The following is a 12615-nucleotide window of genomic DNA, read 5'->3' as shown; positions in this document are numbered from 1 at the left end:
AAGACTAAAGAGGCGAGATAAACTCTGACCAAGAGTCTTTCTCTCTTCTGGGACGTACGTAAAAGTTTCTTCTTGCTAAAAAGGAAGGTTTTGTTTGTTTGTTTGTTTTTTGAGTTGGAGCCTCACTCTGTCGCCCAGACTGGAGTGCAGTGGCCGCTCCCGGCCATCGCAGCCTTGACCAGCTGGGCTCTGGCAATCTTTCCGCCTCAGCCTTCCAAGTAGCTGGAACTATAGGCGCGTGCTACCACGCCCAGCTAATTTTATTGTAGAGATGAGGTCTCGCTGCCCAGGCGGGTCTCGAACCCGCAGGCTCAGGCAATCCACTCACCTCAACCTCCCAAAGGCACGGGATTACAGGCTGAGCCACTGAGCCCGGCCCAAAAGGAAGTTTTAATGAACATTTATTATAACTATTATATAGTATTTCCCTCTAGTCCATTCTATTCACTACCCAAAATCCTACATAAACTCTAAGTTATCTGTGTTTGTGAATTTTAGATATATGGGTGTTTAATTTGGGCAGACACACAAAATAGATAAGATTGGATGAGGTCATTTATATATGCTTGATGAGGACATTTAAGATGCATTTTTCCTTTCGAGAACTTTGTAAAGCTACTTATGAGACAAAGAAATAAGTGTTTTGCATATTTCAAGGTTTCTTGGTCTACTGATGAGTTTTCCTGCAGTTAAAAACCTCTGAGCAGTTGGCAACATATTCTAGAGTATGGGACCCCAACCCCTGGGCTGCAGACCACTATTAGTTCATGGCCTGTTGGGAGCAAGGCTGCACAGCAGGAGGTAAGTGGCTGGGGAGGGGAGCGGAGCTCCATGTTCTGTCGGATCAGTGGTGGCATTAGATTCTCCTAGGAGCACTAACCCTATTGTGAACTGTGCATGCAAGGGATCTAGGCTGTGTGCTCCTTGTGAGAATCTAATGCTTGATGATATTCCACCCCCACCCTCTGGTTCATGATAAAATTGTCTTCCACAAAACTGGTTCCTGATGTGAAAAAGGTTATGGATCACTGCTCTAGAGAGAGAATGTGGGGAAATAGGCATTGTCATACATTGCTGGTGGGAAATCAAAATAATATGCACTTATGGAGATAAATTTGGCAATGTCAAGCAAAAATTACATATACCTTTGCCGTTTGTTTTGACAAGTCTTTGCCTTGCAAACTTACTTCTATGCATCATGACAAAGTTAGACTGCTCAAAATACAAAAAGGCACAAGCATAACGTTGTTCACTGTTGCACTATCTATAATAGCAAAAGCCTGAAAACAACCTGAATGTTCATCCAGGGGGAAGGTTGAACAAACATGGAACATGGATAAATTGCAACACTGCACAGCTGCAGAAAGGAATGAGAAATATTTCTCTATACTCTTACAGTCCACTGTTTAGAGTATGCAATTAAGTGAAAAAAACAATATAACCTCAGATTTATTTACAGATTCTGCCCAATCCATATCAAAATATCAGCTGATTGATTCATTGCAGAATTCACAAACTGACCTTAAAATTCATATAGAAATCCAAGAAACTCAAAAGTCAATACATTCAAAGAGTAGCAAAAACAATCTGGAAAAGGAAGAGCAAAGTTTGTGAGCTCATACTTCCCAGTTTCAAAACTTAATACAGAGCTACAGTAAGATAGGGTGGTACTGGCATAACGATAAACATGGAACAGAAGTATCTAAAAATAAAGCCTCATCTTTACAGTCACTTGACTTTTAATCAGAATGCCAAGACAATTTAAAGGGGAAAAAATAGTCTTTTCAACAAATGGTGCTGGGACAACTGGGCTGAATATCGAAATGTAATAGAATGAAGCTAGACCCCTACCTCACACCATATAAAAAATAACTCACATGGACAGCAGATGTAAATGTAAGAGCTAAATATATAAAACTCTTAGAAGAAAATATAGAGGTAGCCCTTGTAATAGATAATTGTTTCTTAGACATGATACTAAAAGAATAAATACAAAGAAAAAAACAGATAAATTGGACACCATTAAAATTAAAAACTTTTATGCTTCAAAGTCATATCAAAAAAGTGAAACGACATCCCAGAGAATGTGAAAAAAATATTTGCAAACAATTTGTCTTATATACAAAGTCTGACAATTAAGTTAACGCACTTGCCACCATGCGTTTATGTTGGCAACACTGTACAGACAACTTGGTAAGGTTTTATAACCATGGTATATCAGTGTCTCACAGCTGTGTTCATGTCAACATGGGGTTGTGTCTTGCTGAGTGGTGTTCATTATTGTTGTTGCATGTTTTTGTTTGCCATCGCGAGAATATTGGAGCTTGAATTAGAGCAACTAACAAACACTAAATTTCTTGTTAAACTTGGCAAGAGTGGAAGTGAAATCAGAGACATGTTAGTCCGAATTTATGGGGATGATGCCATGAAGAAAACAGCAATGTACAAATGGATTAAATGTTTTTCTGAGGGGGAGAGAAAATATCACTGATGAAAAGAGGTCAGGACAGCCAGTAATGAACAGAACTTATGAAAACATTGCAAAAATTCATTGAATTGTTTGTCAAACTCATTGACTGACTGTGAGAAGCATAGCAGACCAAATAGACATCAATATAGAAACAGTCAGGAAAATCTTAACTGAAAATCTCAGCATGAGAAAGGTGGGTGCAAAAATGGTCTCAAAGGAGCTCTTGCATCACGAAAATTCACCAGCTCACACAGCACTGTCTGTGAGGGGATTTTTAGCCAGTCAACAAATAACTGTATTGGAACACCCTCCCTACTCACCTGATCTGGCCCCCAATGACTTTTTCCTTTACCTGAAGATAAAGGAAATATTGAAAGGAAGTCATTTTGATGACATTCAGGACATCAAGTGTAATATGACAACAGCTCTGATGGCCATTCCAGAATAAGAGTTTCAAAATGCTTTGACAGGTGGACTAGGCACTGGCATCAGTGCATAGCTTCCCAAGGGGAGGACTTCAAATATGACTGTAGTGATATTCAACTATGAGGTATGTAGCACTTTTTCTAGGGTGAGTTTGTGAGATTAATTGCCAATCCTCGTAAAATATGCAAAGGACTCTTATAGCTCAACAATAAAAAGAGAAACAATTCAACTTAAAAATAAATGAGCTAAGTAAATAGTTTTCAAAATGGAAAATAGTTTTCAAAAAATAGTTTTCAAAAATGGTTTGAAAATAGTTTTCAAAAAGAAAAATAGTTTTAAAAAATGGTCAATAAGCACATGAAAAGATGCTCAGCGTAACTAAACATTAGAAAAAGGCAAATCAAAATCACAATGAAACCATCTCACACTCATTAAGATGGCTACTATTTTAAAAGTGGAAAATAGCAAGTGCTGGAAAGTAAGTAGAAAAATTGAAACCCTGTACTTTGTTGGTGGGAATGTACAATGGTGCAGCCACTGCAGAAAACAGTTTGGCAATTTCTTAAAAAGTTAAACAAAGAATTATCATTTGGCCTAGCAATTTCACTCCTCAGTATACATTCAAAATAATTGAAATCAAGGACTCACAGATACTTGTACACCAATGTTCATAGCAACATTGTTCACAAATGCCAAAAAGTGGCGATAACTCAAATGTCTGTCAACAGATGGTTAAACAACACATGGTACATGCATATGATGGAATATTACTCAACTTTATAAAGGAGTAAAATTCTGATATGTGCTACAATATGGATGAACCTTAAATATATTTTGCTAAATGAAATATTACAGACCAAAAAATAAATATTGTATGACTTCATTTATACGAAGTGTCTGGAATAGACAAATTCATAGAAACAGAAAATAGAGTAGAGGTTACCAGGGATTGGAGAGGGGGAGGATTGGGTAGTTATTAAATGGGTACAGAGCCGGGCTCGGTGGCTCAGCCTGCAATCCCACGCCTTTGGGAGGCTGAGGTGAGTGGATTGCCTCAGCCCACGGGTTCGAGACCCGTCTGGGCAGCGAGACCTCATCTCTACAATAAATCAAAAAATCAGCCGGGCATAGTAGTACATGCCTGTAATTCCGGTTACTCGGAAGGATCGCCGGAGCCCAGCAGGTCGAGGCTGCGGTGGCCGGGAGTAGCCACTGCACTCCAATCTGGGCGACAGAGTGAGACTCCAACTCAAAAAAAAAAAATGGTTACAGAGATTCTGTAAGCCAAGGTGAAAGAATTTTGGAAATGGATGGTGGTGATGGTTGTACAACATTCACTGAATTGTACACTTAAAGTGGTAAATATGATCAGTTCTGTGTCATGTATATATTACCATAATTTGAAACATATAAAAAGCTATCAATGGGGTAAAGGAGGGATTAGAGAAGACAGAGAGAGATAAAAGCTAGAGTTTTCTCAATATACCTTGTTTTTCAGATTTGATTTTGAAAATGTGTAAATATTTTTATAACTATAAAACAAAATTTAAATTTAAAAAGAATCCCCAAAATGGAATATAAAGTGAAATGAGTGAACCAAGCATATATCCAGTCTGTGGCGTAACCACACAGAAATGAACACTGTCAAGTGACTTTCCAACAGTAACCTTACTGTATATCACTAGTAGAATATATCCTAATGACAAAACAGAATAGCAAAAATATCTTAAAGTGTTCTTAATAATGACATTTTGGGGGGATGATATTGACGTTATTATTTTTGATGGGATAAAGCAAACAGGTATATTGGTGTTACTGAGAATGAGGGCTTCCGGTAAAGGATAAAGGCATTACTTGTATAAGACTGATGAGGTTAAGAATTTTTGTAATCTTGAATATTAATTGAAAGTATCATTATGGAACTGGTGATTTATTTATCTTGGATTATATTTGCATAAGCATATATGCACGTAATGTGTTAACCCCAAATCTGAGAGGGCTTGTGCATAATGTTTGTCTGTTCCAAAGAAGTCACCCAGAAGTCCAGCAGGGAAAGGCACTAGTTTGTTAAAACTTACAGGAGGCACCAACGGTGGTGGCTTGGTGTAGAATCCACACCTTGGGGCAGTATAGCAAGCAGCTTTATAATAAAAGCAATTAAGCTAATCACTCAAATTTCTACACGGTGTGTACAATTACATTGACTAAACATGACAACTGCATTGCTTTCAGTTTTGCTTGGTCACCTGCATCCCATGACTCATTACTGGGAATATGCATGCCCTTCAGAGACTAACCTTGGCCAGAGAGGGCAGGAAGAAGCCAGGTATAGAGGAAACAGTCTATGTCCAGAAACTACCTCACAATGCTTTATACCTGTATATCTAAAGAAATGGACACTGCTATCACCCAGATTGTCTGGAACAGAAATATACAAGATAGTCAGTTACTTGCTTTCTTACCCTATAGTCATAAAGCTGTCTTAACCTACAAGGGTCATGTCAAGATAGCACATCACATCAAGATAGCACGTGATCTAACATGACTATGTTTCCACTGGCCAAAGAATTGACACTATGAACTGAATATCAATAAGAATAATAACATCAAACCCAAGAGTTCACTACAATATTTTTAAAAATATGTATTGATTGCTTTTGAAAGGTAGCAACATCAACATTCTCCCCAATAAAGCCTCATTGAAAACATTTTAAGATATTTTTTGCCATTCTTTTTGTCATTAAGGTATATGCTACTAATGATATATAGTAATGTTACTGTTGGAAACGAACAAATCATTTTGAAAAGTGGCATATAAAGACTTAAGTATTTGTTTTATCTTTCTTATATGAATTGTACCTCAAAGTACCTAAATTATTGATGGCATCAAGTGTTCTCTGCATTAAAATACTCTAGCTAAAACATGAAGGAGAAATTATAGAAATCAAATATCCAACTTTTAAGGAATTTTGAGATCTAGACAATAATAATTAATGGCAGATAACACCACACACAAAAGTAGACGTCTTAATTGTAAACCACCTGATCAAGTACATACCACCATCTGTGACATAGTCTTGCCAAAAAATAATATACCCTGAACCCAGGCAAGTCTCTAGATCTAACCATCAGTTTTTACAGAACACAAAGAGTTATAGAATGTGGTGATAGACAGGACATAAGTGCCATCACCAAAGTCCAAGCTGTGGAAATGCTGCAGCAAGCATGATCTACTTTTTTCAATAAAAGTTATTAGAAATAAAAATTGGGCAAGGAAGCTAAAGAACACAAAAGATTGCCACATAAACCAATGGCAGTTGATGAATCTTATTTGAATCCATCTATAGGACCCAAACATTCTATAAAAATTTATTATTTAAAGAGGAACATTTGTAATACAATAAGGATAGTATGAACAAGACCGAGTACTTGATGAAAACTACTAGCCTAGATAATTTATACAGATTAGAAGCTGACTCATCTTTTTTGGTTTCTTTCCTGATAAGGCAGCATATATTTGATATATCAAAGTAGAAGAAAATATTTTTCTCCTATTTGTTTGACTTTTAAATATAAAATTACAAATAAAAAACAATGTAATTTATAATCCCATCATTTATATAACTGATTTTCTTATTTTCATAAAAATTGTATACAGATACATCATACATGTATAATATGATTATTTTTCTTTTGTGGTTGTGTACCTATATCCTCTTTTAATATATCCTTTTTATGTACTCTAAGCATCTATGTACTATACTGTGTCTACAGGGCAGACATTGTACTTTTTCCCCTTTGTCTACATAATACAGTATCTTAGAAATCTTTTCATATCAGAATATGGATTTGCCTTTTGTAGCCATTGAAATACAAAGAAAAAAAGAATATAGATCTCCTCATTTAAGTAAAAAATGCTGAATAATCTGAGCGTGAATTTACCATAATTTGTTTGCATGCTCCCCTGTGATGGACATATACATTGTTTTTAATTTTATATGATGTAATGAGTATCCTTGCAAGTACATCATGCTTTTACAAGCATGTCCATAGTGAAAGTCTCTTGCAAATGAAACGACAGGGTCAGAGCCATGTGCTTTTTTATAGACTGTTTCCAAATTGTTCTCAAAAGAGGTTTTGCCAAATCACCCCCCGTCCAGAGCATGTGAGAGTGCCCATTTCTCCACACCCTTGCCAACAGGGGCTCTCTTTAAAACTTGATGGGTGTGTTCTCATTCCGACAAGTTAGTGAGAAGTAGTCATGACATACTTGCTTAGATTATAAGTTGTCTTCCTCTATACTTAGAGCAGAGAAATTTAGATTGTTGTCCCAACTTGGTTCCAGTGTTATCCAAACCGTTAAACTTTCTTTTACTTCAGTTTGTCCTATTGTGGTATTTCAGTTAAAAGAAAACAAAAACAAAATACCATAACCGTATTGTTTTTATAGATGATTGGAATCTGACTCTTGCAAACCTTGGGCTTTTTTGTGTTGTCATGATGAATTAATTAGGTGAATTAGTTTTTTAAATGAGCTTCACGCTAGACACACCTTGAAAAATCATTTCAAAGCCACGAGAAGAGAAATATGATGAACTACTTCTTTAAAGAAAGTTTTAAAGTTGAAATTTGTACTTTACTGAAGGGACAGTGTACCCTACCCTCCTCCTTGCCTGTTCCCCAGGGATCTCTTCTCACAAAAACTAATGCTTCTCCTGAGCTGTGAAAAGCCTGCTGTGAGCACTCCCTGTCCAGAGTCTGAAAATCACAAATGAACTGCTCTGTCGTTTTGGTTCCCAGGGCAACATTCCCTTGCTTTGCCCTGTGGGAATATCAGAACTGACCCTTGCCCAGGCAGAGTCTGAGTGGGATTTGTGGCAATGGTTTTGAAATCGGAAGTAGGTTCCTCTACTGTCAAGGGTTTCAAGCTTTTTTGACTGCAACCCATAATAAAAAACTATATTTTTCATCACAACTTAGTAGATATACTCACAGAGACACAACATATTCATAAAACTAAGTTTTCTAATAACATTTAGCCTTACATGTTAATAGCACTTATCCAATGCTATTCAATCTATTTTATTTCTTTGTAAAAATGCTGTCACAACCAACCAAATTGATTTCACAACCTCTTAATGGATTTTGACTCACAGTTTGAAAAACGTTACATTGGAGAGTATTTCAGACTCTTCCCACCCTCAGTCAGATTCATTTCAAGATGGTGTCTATGAGACAGCATGTGAATGGCCTGACCATGCTGATTTCTAAAAATAGAACTGAGGACGACGTTTATGCCAGACCCACCCAAAGCTTGTGTTTTAGTCTTGCTTCTCTCCTTCCTTTCCTTAGGTCATTTGTTACTCTGTTAGTTTTTTTCTCTCACTATTTGTACAGTCTACATATCAGGCAGCACACAGGTGTTGAGGCACCAGTGGTGAGGAAAGCAAGTATGCTTCCTGTTTGGGAACGAGAGGAGTTCATCCAAAAGCATTTAGGAAAGTATTTCCAAATTACGATAAATTCTGTGAATGAGAATATGGCATTACCTATATAACAAGGGGAGCAGAAATAATATGGTGTGCTAGGAAAGTCTTCTGTGAGAAGTGACACTTGAGTGAGACCAGAAAGATGACAAGTGTATAACCAGACACTGGGCAGCATCATGAATGTAGGTGTAGGTTACCCCACATTGTAAGCTTCTGAGGCTGGCTGGGAGTGAACTGCTGGGTAGGGAATGGAGGGAAAAGCTCTTTAAGGTAAAGCTGGATGAATAAACAGGGCCAGACCCATAGGTTCCTGCAGACCATGGAAAAAAGTGAAGGCTTTTTTTGAGTCTGGATAACATGATAAAACTCACATTTAGAAAATATATCAGGGCCAGACCAACAGGTTCCTGCAGACCATGGAAAGAAGTGAAGTCTTTTTTGAGTCTGGATAACATGATAAAACCCACATTTAAAAAATATAGCTGCAATGTGGAGAATGAATTGGAGAGGTCTAAGATGATACAGAAAGAGCTATGAAAAGCCTATTGCAGTGGTCTGGGTCAGGCATGATGAAGTAGGGTGGAATAAGTGGTGATCTTTTGTTAGTTATCTTCTTTCTTGCTCAGCACACTTTGCGATAAATTTCAAGTGCACTGGACCCAGACTTGTTAATTTTAGAGCTGTCAACTAAAAACAAATGGGCCATGATGATGTCATATACCAAATAAAAAAAAGTTACAGAAATGCAAAGATCTATGTGATAAATGGTTGAGGTACACGGAAACTTTTGTTCTTTTATTTTAAAAAATCAGATTATGCTATGAATGTAAATATTCTAGATACCACTCAATTGTGTTACGTCCACATATTTTACAGGGTATAGTTCTGGAAATAAACTATTTGTCTTTTCTCCCTCTGAGAAGTAGGAATCTGAGGTGGAGGACTTCCGATCTGACATGCTGTGGGAGAAAGATAATTTTTAACAGCCAAGCCTGCCTTCATGATTAAATAAATGTGTGTTTATGTGGGCCAAGGGAGGCATGTGGCCTCTTGCCTCAGCCTCTTCCTTCTTTGATTAGTAACCCCCTGCACTTTCGAACACTATCGCTAACTTGCCATGACTGGCACCTTTATCAGTTTGTTCTTTGAATATAAAGAGCTTAACCCAGTCCCAGTAAAGATGCTTGTTCATTCCAGCTGAATTTAATAAAACCACAGGGCCCCTTGGAGTTAATAATAGGAGAAGAGTGCTCTGGTCTGACACCAGGTTTCCGACATCACCTAGTAGAACAACGTAGTTAACAGCAGGGAGTGAATCTAGTCCTCCCATGTGATAATCCAGTCTGAGTAGGTTGTTTCCACTGGTTCAAGCAATGTCTATGGCAGGCACTCTTTTCTTTCTATTTTGGGCATCCAACCCTCATACACCTCACCGTCCACATCCCATTCGCCACCCATCCCAAAGGGTCTTATTCACACCCCATGGGCAATCATTCTTCCTGCTATGGCAGCAGAGAGCAGCAGCAGATGCAGCAGGTCCCAAGCCACACCTTAACGTCACTACGTGTTAACCAGCCCAGTGCTGCTTCCTGAGAAGCCTGTGTGACACAGTGGCAGTCACTTGTTGTCAGTGTGCCTAGAAGGATTAGGTACACATTGCCTAGACCCAGAGACCTTTCCCAGTGCCCCTTAAATGTACTGCCAAGATGACCAGCCCGTCCTTGCGTCCAAGGCAAGGAACGGCATTTCCTAAAAGAAGGAACCAAGTGTGCATTTCTCAGGCTGTTAGAAAGCACTTCTCGTTCTACGGTTGAAACTCCCCCAAGAGCTGAGTTACTGACGTCTTCTGTGTGAATCCATCTACAGAGATAAACAAAATTTGACTTATCAAGCGATCAGGGTCCTTTAGTCTTCATTAGCATGTTGCCGCCTCAGATTGATGCTTTGTTGAATTTCTTTCTTCCATTCGTAAGTCCCTAAATTCTCCTTTAGCAGAACGATAATCATAAAGAAGGAAATGTGCTGAGTGCAGTTCTGCCATCACTGATATTCTATGTGTATTTCCTCAGCAAAGAACTGCTATGTATGCCTGGACTCTGCTTGTGAGCTTACCGTTCTTTGATTCAAATAAAACTTTAAAATGTGATCTCCGTGACATTATGTGGAAAGCATTCTGTTGACACAGTATGGAGACAGAGAACTGGATTGTGACTAGGAAGCCTGACGCAGAGCAGATCCCAGCAACAGGGATAGGTTTTCACAGAAGGCTCTACACACAGAGGGGGCCAGTTTTCCCTGCGTCTCACATGTGTCCAATCCTTCGGCCCATGCCCTTCCAGGGTCCTATTCACAATCCTGCAGTGACTCCCAGCTCTCGAGGACTCACGAGCAAGCTCCTTCCTGTCCTGTTATCTGGCCTCTGCCCTCTTCTATAGACCCAGGCTTTCCACATACCTGTTGTTCCAGCAAATCCAAACTGCTTTCCCTTGTCTGTGCTTGTATAATTGCCACTTTCCTCTGCTATTCCTCAAGTTTCACTTCTATACCTGGGAAGCCTTTGGCTCTACTGTCTGTCAAGTGTATATCCTCTTCTGTAAATGGGGTCATGGAAGGACTGAGGTGGTGGCAGTCATCAAAGTCCCTTAAGAGGAGAGGCAGGAGAGGTTAGCTTTGCCTTTTGGTTAGTGTTATTATTTAACTCTGGCTTCCCCTATGTTCCCAAAAGGCTGAGTGACTTCTGTGTACTGTGTGCTTGCTGCGTTCTTGCCTTTTAAATATCTTTCTTATCATCGGTGTGGAGCATGTTGTGTTATAATGTTGCTGGGCAATGAAGCTGTTAGTGTGGGAAAACAGGCATGGGACTAGTTTAAGGAGTTCTCGTAATCATGTTTTATGGCCCTCCTGTCCCAGTATGATTAGGATATGATTGTTGGGTCATTAGATAAATGGAAAAATGAGGTTTTCTTTATTTCCTGGCCTTTATAACTATGCTAATAAGTGTTTACCATATGTCAAGCATGACAGTAAGTATTATTTGTTCTTCAGTATGACCAAATGTGATAGATATTGTTATTATTCCCATTTTACACATGAGGAAACTGAGGACTTAAGGTCATGAGCTAGTGACAGACCACCTGCTTCCTAGAGCTGGAGCTCTTCGCTCAAGAACACGGCTCTGAACTGTGGGGTTCCATTTGCCTCTGGGGCTCTTCAACATACACATATATTTGCTAGGTTTTATCTTCTCATGCTGTTCCAGGTACTCCTTCCAAGATGAGGAAGACATGTTCATGGTGGTGGACCTTTTGCTGGGTGGAGACCTGCGCTATCACCTGCAGCAGAATGTCCGCTTCCAGGAAGGCACTGTGAAGCTCTTCATCTGCGAGCTCGCCATGGCCCTGGACTACCTGCAGAGCCAGTGCATCGTCCACAGGTCAGTTAAGTCCAAGGACACTGCCTTGAGCTGAGTGTGAGGAGAGAAGCACAGCCTGCTGCATTCAGCAAATTCTTGTTGATCATGACTTTTAATCCTCATTTGATTCTTGCATCAGTCCCCTGAGGTAGGTTGACTGTGCCTGTTGTGCAGATTAAACCAAAAAAAGTGAGCACATAGAGCTTAATTTGCCCAAGGTCACATTTAGTAAATGACAAGACTAGAATCAATGAATACTGGTACTATTTTATAACTAAGCTTAAACAAAGAGGAGAAAAGGTGGCATGTAATGACTTAATGAATATTAAATGAACTCACTCAAATAAAAGTGAAGGAAGGACATGAAGAAAAAATAAAATGGGAAGAAAGAAAATTTGGGAGGGATAAAATTTGACTCTCCCTTTTGCTGTTGTACAGTCTGTATTAAGGGACCCCCTAAGGCGTGTGCTGCAAATGGGAGTAGCAAAAGCAGTGTGTCTCCTGATGTAGAGCATTGTAGTAAATAAAGATATACAAGTAATTAAGAGTTAAATCTACACAGACAATAAAGAGAAAAAGATGATACTTCATGCTTAAAGAAATCAGTAGTTTTCATGGTGGTTTCATATATAATATCGCATTTGATCTCTGAAATAACCAGTGAGAAATGATTAGAGCAGATATAGTTAGACCAATATTAAATTTGAGAAAGTCACTCTTTGTAGACATTAAATTATCACCAAATTTATTTATAAGAATTGTGAGCCGGGCTCGGTGGCTCAGCCTATAATCCCGCGCCTTTGGGAGGCTGAGGTGAG

At 38.8% G+C, this 12615-nt stretch overlaps 1 protein-coding gene across 1 annotated transcript in view; it reads left to right on the top strand.

Annotated features, from left to right (window-relative positions):
* Positions 1 to 12615, top strand: part of STK32A (serine/threonine kinase 32A) — a 141478-nt gene that overhangs the window by 61342 nt on the left and 67521 nt on the right. Inside the window, exon 5 of the mRNA XM_008069928.1 lies at positions 11645 to 11818. Coding sequence (XP_008068119.1) covers positions 11645 to 11818 — 174 coding nt within the window. The remainder of the gene's footprint in view (positions 1 to 11644; positions 11819 to 12615) is intronic.

Source organism: Carlito syrichta, unplaced genomic scaffold (assembly GCF_000164805.1).
Source record: "Carlito syrichta isolate Samal-C Ts95f unplaced genomic scaffold, Tarsius_syrichta-2.0.1 Scaffold312553, whole genome shotgun sequence".
NCBI lineage: Eukaryota > Metazoa > Chordata > Mammalia > Primates > Tarsiidae > Carlito > Carlito syrichta.
Note: the sequence above shows the minus strand (reverse complement) of the source record. Positions and strands in the feature narration are given on the sequence as shown.